Source organism: Littorina saxatilis, linkage group LG1, assembly GCF_037325665.1.
Source record: "Littorina saxatilis isolate snail1 linkage group LG1, US_GU_Lsax_2.0, whole genome shotgun sequence".
Classification (NCBI taxonomy): Eukaryota; Metazoa; Mollusca; class Gastropoda; order Littorinimorpha; family Littorinidae; genus Littorina; species Littorina saxatilis.
In genome coordinates this window covers 217696-234444 of record NC_090245.1, presented here as the reverse complement: position 1 = coordinate 234444, position 16749 = coordinate 217696, and the positions used below count along the sequence as shown (strand labels likewise).

Here is a 16749-nt window from a genome sequence, read left to right as displayed (position 1 = left end):
GCTCTTAAATAGACACAAACAACTGTGTGCTCTCACATAGACACAAACAACTGTGTGCTCTCACATAGACACAAACAACTGTGTGCTCTGACATATATAGACACAAACAACTGTGTGCTCTCACATAGACACAAACAACGGTGTGCTCTCACATAGACACAAACAACTGTGTGCTCTGACATATATAGACACAAACAACTGTGCGCTCTCACATAGACACAAACAACTGTGTGCTCTGACATAGACACAAACAACTGTGTGCTCTCACATAGACACAAACAACTGTGTGCTCTGACATATATAGACACAAACAACTGTGTGCTCTCACATAGACACAAACAACTGTGTGCTCTGACATATATAGACACAAACAACTGTGTGCTCTCACATAGACACAAACAACTGTGTGCTCTTACATAGACACAAACAACTGTGTGCTCTGACATAGACACAAACAACTGTGTGCTCTCACATAGACACAAACAACTGTGTGCTCTCACATAGACACAAACAACTGTGTGCTCTCACATAGACACAAACAACTGTGTGCTCTGACATAGACACAAACAACTGTGTGCTCTCACATAGACACAAACAACTGTGTGCTCTCACATAAACACAAACAACTGTGTGCTCTGACATAGACACAAACAACTGTGTGCTCTCACATATATAGACACAAACAACTGTGTGCTCTGACATAGACACAAACAACTGTGTGCTCTCACATAAACACAAACAACTGTGTGCTCTCATATAGACACAAACAACTGTGTGCTCTGACATAGACACAAACAACTGTGTGCTCTCACATATATAGACACAAACAACTGTGTGCTCTCACATAGACACAAACAACTGTGTGCTCTCACATAGACACAAACAACTGTGTGCTCTGACATATATAGACACAAACAACTGTGTGCTCTCACATAGACACAAACAACTGTGTGCTCTCACATAGACACAAACAACTGTGTGCTCTGACATATATAGACACAAACAACTGTGTGCTCTCACATAGACACAAACAACTGTGTGCTCTCACATAGACACAAACAACTGTGTGCTCTCACATAGACACAAACAACTGTGTGCTCTGACATAGACACAAACAACTGTGTGCTCTCACATAGACACAAACAACTGTGTGCTCTCATATAGACACAAACAACGGTGTGCTCTCACATAGACACAAACAACTGTGTGCTCTGACATATATAGACAAAAACAACTGTGTGCTCTGACATAGACACAAACAACTGTGTGCTCTGACATAGACACAAACAACTGTGTGCTCTGACATAGACACAAACTGTGTGCTCTGACATAGACACAAACAACTGTGTGCTCTGACATAGACACAAACAACTGTGTGCTCTGACATAGACACAAACAACTGTGTGCTCTGACATAGACACAAACAACTGTGTGCTCTGACATAGACACAAACAACTGTGTGCTCTGACATAGACACAAACAACTGTGTGCTCTCACATAGACACAAACAACTGTGTGCTCTCATATAGACACAAACAACGGTGTGCTCTCACATAGACACAAACAACTGTGTGCTCTGACATATATAGACACAAACAACTGTGTGCTCTCACATAGACACAAACAACTGTGTGCTCTCACATAGACACAAACAACTGTGTGCTCTCATATAGACACAAACAACTGTGTGCTCTGACATAGACACAAACAACTGTGTGCTCTCACATAGACACAAACAACTGTGTGCTCTCACATAGACACAAACAACTGTGTGCTCTCACATATATAGACACAAACAACTGTGTGCTCTGACATATATAGACACAAACAACGGTGTGCTCTCACATATATAGACACAAACAACTGTGTGCTCTCACATACAAAGACACAAACAACTGTGTGCTCTCACATAGACACAAACAACTGTGTGCTCTCACATAGACACAAACAACTGTGTGCTCTGACATAGACACAAACAACTGTGTGCTCTCACATAGACACAAACAACTGTGTGCTCTGACATAGACACAAACAACTGTGTGCTCTCACATAGACACAAACAACGGTGTGCTCTCACATATATAGACACAAACAACTGTGTGCTCTGACATATATAGACACAAACAACTGTGTGCTCTGACATATATAGACACAAACAACTGTGTGCTCTGACACAGACACAAACAACTGTGTGCTCTTACATAGACACAAACAACTGTGTGCTCTCACATATATAGACACAAACAACGGTGTGCTCTCACATATATAGACACAAACAACTGTGTGCTCTGACATGAACACTGCGTTGACCTTATTTGCTCTCAGACACAGACACCTGTGTGCTATATAGACACAAACACCTGTGTGCTTCCATATAGACACAGACCACTGTGTGCTTGCACATAAACACAGACCACTGTGTGCTTGTACATAGACACAGACCACTGTATGCTTCCATATAGACACAGACCACTGTGTACTTGTACATAGACACAGACCACTGTGTGCTTCCATATAGACACAGACCACTGTGTGCTTCCATATAGACACAGACCACTGTGTGCTTCCATATAGACACAGACCACTGTGTGCTTGCACATAGACACAGACCACTGTGTGCTTCCATATAGACACAGACCACTGTGTGCTTGCACATAAACACAGACCACTGTGCGCTCGCACATAGACACAAACAACTGTGTGCTCTCACATAGACACAAACAACTGTGTGCTCTGACATATATAGACACAAACAACTGTGTGCTCTCACATATATAGACACAAACAACTGTGCTCTGACATAGACACAAACAACTGTGTACTCTCACATAGACACAAACAACAGTGTGCTCTGACATAGACACAAACAACTGTGTGCTCTCACATAGACACAAACAACTGTGTGCTCTGACATAGACACAAACAACTGTGTGCTCTCACATAGACACAAACAACAGTGTGCTCTGACATAGACACAAACAACTGTGTGCTCTCACATAGACACAAACATCTGTGTGCTCTTACATAGACACAAACAACGGTGTGCTCTCACATAGACACAAACAACTGTGTGCTCTCACATATATAGACACAAACAACTGTGTGCTCTCACATATATAGACACAAACAACTGTGTGCTCTGACATAGACACAAACAACTGTGTGCTCTCACATAGACACAAACAACTGTGTGCTCTTAAATAGACACAAACAACTGTGTGCTCTGACATAGACACAAACAACTGTGTGCTCTCACATATATAGACACAAAGAACTGTGTGCTCTCACATAGACACAAACAACTGTGTGCTCTTAAATAGACACAAACAACTGTGTGCTCTCACATAGACACAAACAACTGTGTGCTCTCACATAGACACAGACCACTGTGTGCTCTCACATAGACACAGACCACTGTGTGCTCTCACATATATAGACACAAACAACTGTGTGCTCTGACATAGACACAAACAACTGTGTGCTCTCACATAGACACAAACAACTGTGTGCTCTTAAATAGACACAAACAACTGTGTGCTCTCACATAGACACAAACAACTGTGTGCTCTTAAATAGACACAAACAACTGTGTGCTCTCACATAGACACAAACAACTGTGTGCTCTTACATAGACACAAACAGCGGTGTGCTCTCACATAGACACAAACAACTGTGTGCTCTGACATATATAGACACAAACAACTGTGTGCTCTCACATAGACACAAACAACTGTGTGCTCTGACATATATAGACACAAACAACTGTGTGCTCTGACATAGACACAAACAACTGTGTGCTCTCACATAGACACAAACAACTGTGTGCTCTCACATAGACACAAACAACTGTGTGCTCTCACATAGACACAAACAACTGTGTGCTCTCACATATATAGACACAAACAACTGTGTGCTCTGAGATAGACACAAACAACTGTGTGCTCTCACATAGACACAAACAACTGTGTGCTCTCACATAGACACAAACAACTGTGTGCTCTCATATAGACACAAACAACTGTGTGCTCTGACATAGACACAAACAACTGTGTGCTCTCACATAGACACAAACAACTGTGTGCTCTCACATAGACACAAACAACGGTGTGCTCTTAAATAGACACAAACAACGGTGTGCTCTCACATAGACACAAACAACTGTGTGCTCTGACATATATAGACACAAACAACTGTGTGCTCTCACATAGACACAAACAACTGTGTGCTCTGACATAGACACAAACAACTGTGTGCTCTTACATAGACACAAACAACTGTGTGCTCTGACATAGACACAAACAACTGTGTGCTCTGACATAGACACAAACAACTGTGTGCTCTCACATAGACACAAACAACTGTGTGCTCTGACATATATAGACACAAACAACTGTGTGCTCTGACATAGACACAAACAACTGTGTGCTCTCACATAGACACAAACAACTGTGTGCTCTCACATAGACACAAACAACTGTGTGCTCTCATATAGACACAAACAACGGTGTGCTCTCACATAGACACAAACAACTGTGTGCTCTGACATATATAGACACAAACAACTGTGTACTCTCACATAGACACAAACAACTGTGTGCTCTCACATAGACACAAACAACTGTGTGCTCTCATATAGACACAAACAACTGTGTGCTCTGACATAGACACAAACAACTGTGTGCTCTCACATAGACACAAACAACTGTGTGCTCTCACATAGACACAAACAACTGTGTGCTCTCACATATATAGACACAAACAACTGTGTGCTCTGACATATATAGACACAAACAACTGTGTGCTCTGACATATATAGACACAAACAACTGTGTGCTCTCACATAGACACAAACAACTGTGTGCTCTGACATAGACACAAACAACTGTGTGCTCTCACATAGACACAAACAACTGTGTGCTCTGACATAGACACAAACAACTGTGTGCTCTCACATAGACACAAACAACTGTGTGCTCTCATATAGACACAAACAACTGTGTGCTCTGACATAGACACAAACAACTGTGTGCTCTGACATAGACACAAACAACTGTGTGCTCTCACATAGACACAAACAACTGTGTGATAGCACAGAGACACAAACAACTGTGTGATAGCACAGAGACACAAAAACCTGTGTGATTGCACAGAGACACAAACAACTGTGTGATTGCACAAAGACACAAACAACTGTGTGATAGCACAGAGACACAAACAACTGTGTGATTGCACAAAGACACAAACAACTGTGTGATAGCACAGAGACACAAAAACCTGTGTGATTGCACAGAGACACAAACAACTGTGTGATTGCACAAAGACACAAACAACTGTGTGATTGCACAAAGACACAAACAACTGTGTGCTCTGACATAGACACAAACAACTGTGTGATTGTACAGAGACACAAACAACTGTGTGATAGCACATAGACACAAACAACTGTGTGATTGCACAAAGACACAAACAACTGTGTGCTCTGACATAGACACAAACAACTGTGTGATAGCACAGAGACACAAACAACTGTGTGATAGCACAGAGACACAAACAACTGTGTGATTGCACAAAGACACAAACAACTGTGTGATAGCACAGAGACACAAACAACTGTGTGATTGCACAAAGACACAAACAACTGTGTGATAGCACATAGACACAAACAACTGTGTGATTGCACATAGACACAAACAACTGTGTGATAGCACAGAGACACAAACAACTGTGTGATAGCACATAGACACAAACAACTGTGTGATTGCACATAGACACAAACAACTGTGTGATAGCACAAAGACACAAACAACTGTGTGATTGCACATAGACACAAACAACTGTGTGATAGCACAGACACAAACAACTGTGTGATTGCACAAAGACACAAACAACTGTGTGATAGCACATAGACACAAACAACTGTGTGATTGCACATAGACACAAACAACTGTGTGATAGCACAGAGACACAAACAACTGTGTGATAGCACATAGACACAAACAACTGTGTGATTGCACATAGACACAAACAACTGTGTGATTGCACATAGACACAAACAACTGTGTGATAGCACAGAGACACAAACAACTGTGTGATAGCACATAGACACAAACAACTGTGTGATAGCACATAGACACAAACAACTGTGTGATAGCACATAGACACAAACAACTGTGTGATTGCACATAGACACAAACAACTGTGTGCTAGCATATAGACACAAACAACTGTGTGCTAGCATATAGACACAAACAACTGTGTGCTAGCATATAGACACAAACAACTGTGTGCTAGCATATAGACACAAACAACTGTGTGCTAGCATATAGACACAAACAACTGTGTGATTGCACATAGACACAAACAACTGTGTGCTAGCATATAGACACAAACAACTGTGTGCTAGCATATAGACACAAACAACTGTGTGCTAGCATATAGACACAAACAACTGTGTGCTAGCAGATAGACACAAACAACTGTGTGATTGCACATAGACACAAACAACTGTGTGCTAGCATATAGACACAAACAACTGTGTGCTAGCATATAGACACAAACAACTGTGTGCTAGCATATAGACACAAACAACTGTGTGCTAGCATATAGACACAAACAACTGTGTGCTAGCATATAGACACAAACAACTGTGTGCTAGCATATAGACACAAACAACTGTGTGCTAGCATATAGACACAAACAACTGTGTGATTGCACATAGACACAAACAACTGTGTGCTAGCATATAGACACAAACAACTGTGTGCTAGCATAAAGACACTAACAACTGTGTGATAGCACATAGAGACAAACAACTGTGTGATTGCACATAGACACAAACAACTGTGTGATAGCACATAGACACAAACAACTGTGTGATTGCACAGAGACACAAACAACTGTGTGATTGCACAAAGACACAAACAACTGTGTGATTGCACAGAGACACAAACAACTGTGTGATTGCACAAAGACACAAACAACTGTGTGATTGCACATAGACACAAACAACTGTGTGATTGCACATAGACACAAACAACTGTGTGATTGCACATAGACACAAACAACTGTGTGATTGCACAGAGACACAAACAACTGTGTGATTGCACAAAGACACAAACAACTGTGTGATAGCACATAGACACAAACAACTGTGTGATTGCACAAAGACACAAACAACTGTGTGATAGCACAGAGACACAAACAACTGTGTGATTGCACAAAGACACAAACAACTGTGTGATAGCACATAGACACAAACAACTGTGTGATTGCACAGAGACACAAACAACTGTGTGATTGCACATAGACACAAACAACTGTGTGATTGCACAAAGACACAAACAACTGTGTGATTGCACATAGACACAAACAACTGTGTGATTGCACAAAGACACAAACAACTGTGTGATTGCACATAGACACAAACAACTGTGTGATAGCACATAGACACAAACAACTGTGTGATAGCACAGAGACACAAACAACTGTGTGATTGCACATAGACACAAACAACTGTGTGATAGCACAAAGACACAAACAACTGTGTGATTGCACATAGACACAAACAACTGTGTGATTGCACAGAGACACAAACAACTGTGTGATAGCACAGAGACACAAACAACTGTGTGATAGCACAGAGACACAAACAACTGTGTGATAGCACAAAGACACAAACAACTGTGTGATTGCACATAGACACAAACAACTGTGTGATAGCACAGAGACACAAACAACTGTGTGATAGCACAAAGACACAAACAACTGTGTGATAGCACATAGACACAAACAACTGTGTGATTGCACAGAGACACAAACAACTGTGTGATAGCACAGAGACACAAACAACTGTGTGATAGCACAAAGACACAAACAACTGTGTGATTGCACATAGACACAAACAACTGTGTGATTGCACAGAGACACAAACAACTGTGTGATAGCACATAGACACAAACAACTGTGTGATTGCACAGAGACACAAACAACTGTGTGATTGCACAAAGACACAAACAACTGTGTGATTGCACAGAGACACAAACAACTGTGTGATAGCACAGAGACACAAACAACTGTGTGATAGCACAAAGACACAAACAACTGTGTGATTGCACATAGACACAAACAACTGTGTGATTGCACAGAGACACAAACAACTGTGTGATAGCACATAGACACAAACAACTGTGTGATTGCACAGAGACACAAACAACTGTGTGATAGCACAAAGACACAAACAACTGTGTGATTGCACAGAGACACAAACAACTGTGTGATTGCACAAAGACACAAACAACTGTGTGATAGCACAGAGACACAAACAACTGTGTGATTGCACAAAGACACAAACAACTGTGTGATAGCACATAGACACAAACAACTGTGTGATTGCACAAAGACACAAACAACTGTGTGATTGCACAGAGACACAAACAACTGTGTGATAGCACAAAGACACAAACAACTGTGTGCTCTGACATAGACACTAACAACTGTGTGATAGCACATAGACACAAACAACTGTGTGATAGCACATAGACACAAACAACTGTGTGATTGCACATAGACACAAACAACTGTGTGCTCTGACATAGACACAAACAACTGTGTGATAGCACATAGACACAAACAACTGTGTGATAGCACAGAGACACAAACAACTGTGTGATAGCACAGAGACACAAACAACTGTGTGCTCTGACATAGACACAAACAACTGTGTGATAGCACAGAGACACAAACAACTGTGTGCTCTGACATAGACACAAACAACTGTGTGATTGCACAAAGACACAAACAACTGTGTGATAGCACAGAGACACAAACAACTGTGTGCTCTGACATAGACACAAACAACTGTGTGATTGCACAAAGACACAAACAACTGTGTGATAGCACAGAGACACAAACAACTGTGTGCTCTGACATAGACACTAACAACTGTGTGATAGCACATAGACACAAACAACTGTGTGATTGCACATAGACACAAACAACTGTGTGATAGCACAGAGACACAAACAACTGTGTGCTCTGACATAGACACAAACAACTGTGTGATAGCACAGAGACACAAACAACTGTGTGCTCTGACATAGACACAAACAACTGTGTGATAGCACAGAGACACAAACAACTGTGTGATTGCACATAGACACAAACAACTGTGTGATAGCACAGAGACACAAACAACTGTGTGCTCTGACATAGACACAAACAACTGTGTGATAGCACAGAGACACAAACAACTGTGTGCTCTGACATAGACACAAACAACTGTGTGATAGCACAGAGACACAAAAACCTGTGTGATTGCACATAGAGACAAACAACTGTGTGATTGCACATAGACACAAACAACTGTGTGATAGCACATAGACACAAACAACTGTGTGATAGCACATAGACACAAACAACTGTGTGATAGCACATAGACACAAACAACTGTGTGCTCTGACATAGACACAAACAACTGTGTGATAGCACATAGACACAAACAACTGTGTGATAGCACAGAGACACAAACAACTGTGTGATAGCACAGAGACACAAACAACTGTGTGCTCTGACATAGACACAAACAACTGTGTGATAGCACAGAGACACAAACAACTGTGTGCTCTGACATAGACACAAACAACTGTGTGATAGCACAGAGACACAAACAACTGTGTGCTCTGACATAGACACAAACAACTGTGTGATTGCACATAGACACAAACAACTGTGTGATAGCACATAGACACAAACAACTGTGTGATAGCACATAGACACAAACAACTGTGTGCTCTGACATAGACACAAACAACTGTGTGATAGCACATAGACACAAACAACTGTGTGATAGCACAGAGACACAAACAACTGTGTGATAGCACAGAGACACAAACAACTGTGTGCTCTGACATAGACACAAACAACTGTGTGATAGCACATAGACACAAACAACTGTGTGCTCTGACATAGACACAAACAACTGTGTGATAGCACATAGACACAAACAACTGTGTGATAGCACAGAGACACAAACAACTGTGTGCTCTGACATAGACACAAACAACTGTGTGATAGCACATAGACACAAACAACTGTGTGATTGCACATAGACACAAACAACTGTGTGCTCTGACATAGACACAAACAACTGTGTGATAGCACATAGACACAAACAACTGTGTGCTCTGACATAGACACAAACAACTGTGTGCTCTGACATAAACACAAACAACTGTGTGATAGCACATAGACACAAACAACTGTGTGATTGCACATAGACACAAACAACTGTGTGCTCTGACATAGACACAAACAACTGTGTGATAGCACATAGACACAAACAACTGTGTGCTCTGACATAGACACAAACAACTGTGTGATAGCACATAGACACAAACAACTGTGTGATTGCACATAGACACAAACAACTGTGTGATTGCACAGAGACACAAACAACTGTGTGATAGCACAGAGACACAAACAACTGTGTGATAGCACATAGACACAAACAACTGTGTGATTGCACAGAGACACAAACAACTGTGTGATAGCACATAGACACAAACAACTGTGTGATAGCACATAGACACAAACAACTGTGTGATAGCACATAGACACAAACAACTGTGTGATTGCACAAAGACACAAACAACTGTGTGATTGCACAAAGACACAAACAACTGTGTGATTGCACAGAGACACAAACAACTGTGTGATAGCACAAAGACACAAACAACTGTGTGATAGCACAGAGACACAAACAACTGTGTGATTGCACAGAGACACAAACAACTGTGTGATAGCACAGAGACACAAACAACTGTGTGATAGCACATAGACACAAACAACTGTGTGATTGCACAGAGACACAAACAACTGTGTGATTGCACAGAGACACAAACAACTGTGTGATAGCACAGAGACACAAACAACTGTGTGATAGCACATAGACACAAACAACTGTGTGATTGCACATAGACACAAACAACTGTGTGATAGCACAGAGACACAAACAACTGTGTGATAGCACATAGACACAAACAACTGTGTGATAGCACAGAGACACAAACAACTGTGTGATAGCACAGAGACACAAACAACTGTGTGATAGCACATAGACACAAACAACTGTGTGATAGCACAGAGACACAAACAACTGTGTGATAGCACAGAGACACAAACAACTGTGTGATTGCACAGAGACACAAACAACTGTGTGATAGCACATAGACACAAACAACTGTGTGATAGCACATAGACACAAACAACTGTGTGATAGCACATAGACACAAACAACTGTGTGATAGCACATAGACACAAACAACTGTGTGATAGCACAAAGACACAAACAACTGTGTGCTAGCACAAAGACACAAACAACTGTGTGATTGCACAGAGACACTGAGACAAGTATGAGAATAAAATACAGGAAAACAAACACACACACACAACCTTATGTGTTGAGACGTGAAACGGGTCAGCTTTGTCCTTGGTTCCAGCGTCATCTTTGAGCGTTGTCCCACCACTAGGGCCAAAGGTCACGCCACCGCTAGGGTCAAAGGTGACCTTTTTGCCTTGACCGTCCCCAAACTGTGACGGGTCAGTGTGGCGGTGACCAGCGTGCGAGTGCCTGGTCCTCAGAATGGAGGGGGGCGAGGCTTTCACCAAGCGGTATACATCCGCCGGGCTTTGGATGGATGCCAGTGTATCCTCTGTGGCGCTCTCACTTCTCCCTACCCCTCTGTCCACCTGTCAACAATAGGAAACAACATTTCACATTGTACAATGTTGCAAGAATACAGCATTTGACATCATATGATGTTGCAAGAATAAAGCATTTGACAACATATGATGTTGCAAGAATTAAGCATTTGACATATGATGTTGCAAGAATATAGCATTTCACATAAAGTTGGCAAAAATATTATTGCAACAAATTTCAAACTCAAATTAAAGCATTAATTCCTGTGTCATTTAATGAAAACTGTATATGCCAGTTAAGACCGTTCACTTAACCTCCAGGATCACCTTTTGGATTAAATATTTCTTTTACAGGGATCACGTGACCGCCGCTCAAGTAAGGGTACCCTCAAAATCGACCAGACAAAAACGGAAGAGCCGAATGAAAAATTGACAAGAAATCACAATAGGCAAATCTTTGCAACTTTGACATACGAGAAGAAAGTCAAACCAATTATCTACCCTGAACAGATTGTTTTGTTTTGCTAACTTGCGTATTTCGCGTGCTATGCTATTCCTACTGATGCAGGTGTCGATCGCAAGAGCGGTCAAAAAACGGAACGTTTTACGTCAATTTTTATGGGTATCATGTCAAAAAGCGCTACATTTTAGCAATGACTTGGTGGATTTCTTTGAAACTTTCGGAATATTTTACCAACATACTGGAGATACTTCGTGTGAAAGTTTGGATCGTTACGGTTGTTTATCCAGATGTGAGGCAATGTTTCGGAAAATGTTGTTAAACTTGTCATAGGATTGTTCACTTGTCTTAAAAAAATTCATGACTTTGTATATCCACAGATAAATGATTGATACAGATTCTGTCTAAGTTCTTTCTTTATTTGGTGTTTAACGTCGTTTTCAACCACGAAGGTTATATCACGACGGGGAAAGGGGGGAGATGGATAGAGCCACTTGTCAATTGTTTCTTGTTCACAAAAGCACTAATCAAAAATTTGCTCCAGGGGCTTGCAACGTAGTACAATGTATTACCTTACTGGGAGAATGCAAGTGTCCAGTACAAAGGACTTAACATTTCTTACATACTGCTTGACTAAAATATTTACAAAAATTGACTATATTCTATACAAGAAACACTTAACAAGGGTAAAAAGAGAAACAGAATCCGTTAGTCGCCTCTTACGACATGCTGGGGAGCATCGGGTAAATTCTTCCCCCTAACCCGCGGGGGGTTTCTGTCTAAGTTTCATTTGCGTGTAGCCGCTGGCGTTAATTTGCTAGTCATGCAAACACATGAGAAAAAAATGGAACGTTCACGCTGTTTCGCGCTTATAGCTGTTATCGCTGGGTGCCACTTAAAACATGCTACGGTCACGCTTGGCTGGGCATCGCTGTGGCACCAGAATCATCGCTTAAATACAGTCGAACCCACCTAAAACGAACACGCTAGTTACGAATTTTGACTTATAACGTATTAGTTTTTAAGTTCCCAACTGAATACCTCTTTCTTCATGCTTAAAAAAAATGCTTGAAACGAATTCTTTGTAACGAATTTATGCTTATAACGAGCACTTTTTGGATTCCCAAGCATGCATAATGTCTGTAATTTACTCACGCTTATGACGAAATCTTTAAACTCGTCCCGAGATGACATATCATATCATGTGCATAACGAACCCCGCTTTGTCTCTAAAAGTCACAAGGTTACAAGGATCTGCGTGTGAGGCGAGATCAAAGGCAGGTCCATTGTGATGGCTGGGTGGCCTTCTTTATAGACACTGACCTTCCCAGGGGTCATTGACCCAGTTTTAGCTATCAGAGGTGGTTCCCCTTTCATATGAGAGAGGAAACACTTCCTGCACCCGGGTCAGTGACCGAGTTTAACCTATGAGGAGTTTAACCTATGGGGCGGTCTCTTTGATGTCTTGAGAGGAAACTTGGCCAGGGTAGTACATGCACCAGAACTGGTGGACACCATGAAATCGGAGATTGATCAGAATGTACATGTACATGCTTTTACACGACTTTTTAAATTTTACTTCTAAAATTGTGACAGTAAAAAAATCAATCAATTCTCTTAATGCGAATTTCGATTAAGACGAACTTATTTCCCGATCCCAGTGATTCGTCTTAAGCGAGTTCGACTGTATGTAGCGTGTTTACAGGCCCAGCAAATTTGCGTCAGTGCTTACATGCACATAAAACTTTGGCAGTGTGTGTATCAATCATTTTTCTAAAGACATGCAAAGTCATGAATTTTTTGGACCCAAGGGAACAATCCTATGACGAGATTAAAAACTTCTTTCGAAAAATTGCATAACATTTTGACAAACACCTGTAACAATCCATAATTTCGCTCGAAGCATCTCTAGTATGTTGGTAAAATATTCCAAAAGTGTCAAAGCAATCCACCAAGTCATTGCTAAAGTGCAGACTTTTTTGTCATGATACCTCTAAAAAATGACGCAAAAAGTCCCGTTTTTGACCGCTCTTGCGATCAACACTTGCATCAGTAGGAATAGCATAGCACGCGAAATACGCAAGGTAGCAAAACAAAACAATCTATTCAGGGTAGATAATTGGTTTGACTTTCTTCTCGTATGTCAAAGTTGCAAAGTTTTGCCTATTGTGATTTCTTGTCAATTTTTCATTCGGCTCTTCTGTTTTTGTCTGGTCGATTTTGAGGGTACCCTTACTTGAGCGGCGGTCACGTGATCCCCGTAAAATAAATATTTAATCCAAAAGGTGATCCTGGAGGTTAAGTGAACGGTCTTAACTGGCATATACAGTTTTAATGAAATGACACGGGGATTAATGCTTTAATTTGGGTTTGAAATTTGTTGCAATAATTTTTTGGCCAAGTTTATATGACATTGCAAGAATATAGCATTTGTCATCAAGAATACAGCATTTCACATATAATGTTGTGTGGATACAGAAGAATAACATTCTTCCAAAGCTTTCTTACAGAATCATCTGGAAGTGTGGTGTGAGAAAAGCGGATGACCTTGACCCTCTGTGTTTGGCCAACAGGTTCCTCCCCCTCTTCCTCCTCCTCCTCTTCCTCCTCCTGACTGGTGGACTCTTCTGATGACGAGTAGCCCTCAGCACCACGCCTGCTCTCAGTACGCTGTGTCGTGTGTCGCAAGCTTTGTCTGAAAAGTTACAATTGTATCAGTTTAAATCTTCTTCATTGTTGCAACATGGCTCATTGCTCTCAGTACGCTGTGTCATGTGTCTCAAGCTTTGTCTGAAAATTTCAAGTTGTATGAATTTAAATCTTGAGTGTTGCAACATGGCTCGTTGCTCTCAGTACGCTGTGTCATGTGTCTCAAGCTTTGTCTGAAAACATCAAGTTGTATCAATTTAAATCTTGAGTGTTGCAACACCCTGATATGTCACACACATTGTGTCACCTACATTATCTCCCACCCTGACATGTCACACACACTGTGTCACCTACAGTACCTGACACATCACACACACTGTGTCACCTACAGTACCTTACACCCTGACACATCACACACACTGTGTCACCTACAGTACCTTACACCCTGACACGTCACACACACACTGTGTCACCTACAGTACCTGACACATCACACACACTGTGTCACCTACAGTACCTCACATCCTGACACATCACACACACTGTGTCACCTACAGTACCTCACATCCTGACACATCACACACACTGTGTCACCTACAGTACCTGACACGTCACACACACTGTGTCACCTACAGTACCTCACATCCTGACACATCACACACACTGTGTCATCTACAGTACCTCACATCCTGACACATCACACACACTGTGTCATCTACAGTACCTCACACCCTGACATGTCACACACACTGTGTCACCTAAAGTACCTTACACCCTGACACATCACACACACTGTGTCATCTACAGTACCTCACACCCTGACATGTCACACACACTGTGTCACCTAAAGTACCTCACACCCCGACACATCACACACACTGTGTCACCTACAGTATCTCACACATCACACACACTGTGTCACCTACAGTACCTGACACGTCACACACACTGTGTCACCTAAAGTACCTTACACCCTGACATGTCACACACACTGTGTCACCTACAGTACCTCACATCCTGACACATCACACACACTGTGTCACCTACAGTACCTTACACCCTGACACATCACACACACACTGTGTCACCTACAGTACCTTACACCCTGACACATCACACACACACTGTGTCACCTACAGTACCTCACATCCTGACACATCACACACACTGTGTCACCTACAGTACCTCACATCCTGACACATCACACACACTGTGTCCCCTACAGTACCTTACACCCTGACACATCACACACACACTGTGTCAACTACAGTACCTCACATCCTGACACATCACACACACTGTGTCACCTACAGTACCTCACACCCCGACACATCACACACACTGTGTCACCTACAGTACCTCACACCCCGACACATCACACACACTGTGTCACCTACAGTACCTGACACGTCACACACACTGTGTCATCTACAGTACCTCACACCCCGACACATCACACACACTGTGTCACCTACAGTACCTCACATCCTGACACATCACACACACTGTGTCACCTACAGTACCTTACACCCTGACACATCACACACACACTGTGTCACCTAAAGTACCTTACACCCTGACATGTCACACACACTGTGTCACCTACAGTACCTCACACCCCGACACATCACACACACTGTGTCACCTACAGTATCTCACACATCACACACACTGTGTCACCTAAAGTACCTTACACCCTGACATGTCACACACACTGTGTCACCTACAGTACCTCACACCCCGACACATCACACACACTGTGTCACCTACAGTATCTCACACATCACACACACTGTGTCACCTACAGTACCTGACACGTCACACACACTGTGTCACCTAAAGTACCTTACACCCTGACACATCACACACACTGTGTCACCTACAGTACCTCACATCCTGACACATCACACACACTGTGTCACCTACAGTACCTTACACCCTGA

General features: G+C 41.9%; 2 protein-coding genes across 8 annotated transcripts in view; both read right to left on the bottom strand.

Moving 5' to 3' along the window:
* The window catches only part of LOC138958861 (uncharacterized), a 316763-nt gene that overhangs the window by 189224 nt on the left and 110790 nt on the right, over nucleotides 1-16749 (bottom strand). The window lies entirely within an intron of this gene.
* LOC138958887 (unconventional prefoldin RPB5 interactor-like) overlaps nucleotides 1-16749 on the bottom strand; it is a 63734-nt gene that overhangs the window by 4053 nt on the left and 42932 nt on the right. For all 7 annotated transcript variants that reach the window (XR_011453544.1, XR_011453546.1, XR_011453543.1 and 4 more), the window contains 2 exons: nucleotides 14666-14852; nucleotides 11449-11745 (listed from right to left, as the gene is read on the bottom strand). Coding sequence is in view for 4 of the 7 variants with exons in the window: in XM_070330217.1 (XP_070186318.1) it covers nucleotides 11449-11745; nucleotides 14666-14852 (484 nt within the window). In the remaining 3 variants the exon portion in view is untranslated. The remainder of the gene's footprint in view (nucleotides 1-11448; nucleotides 11746-14665; nucleotides 14853-16749) is intronic.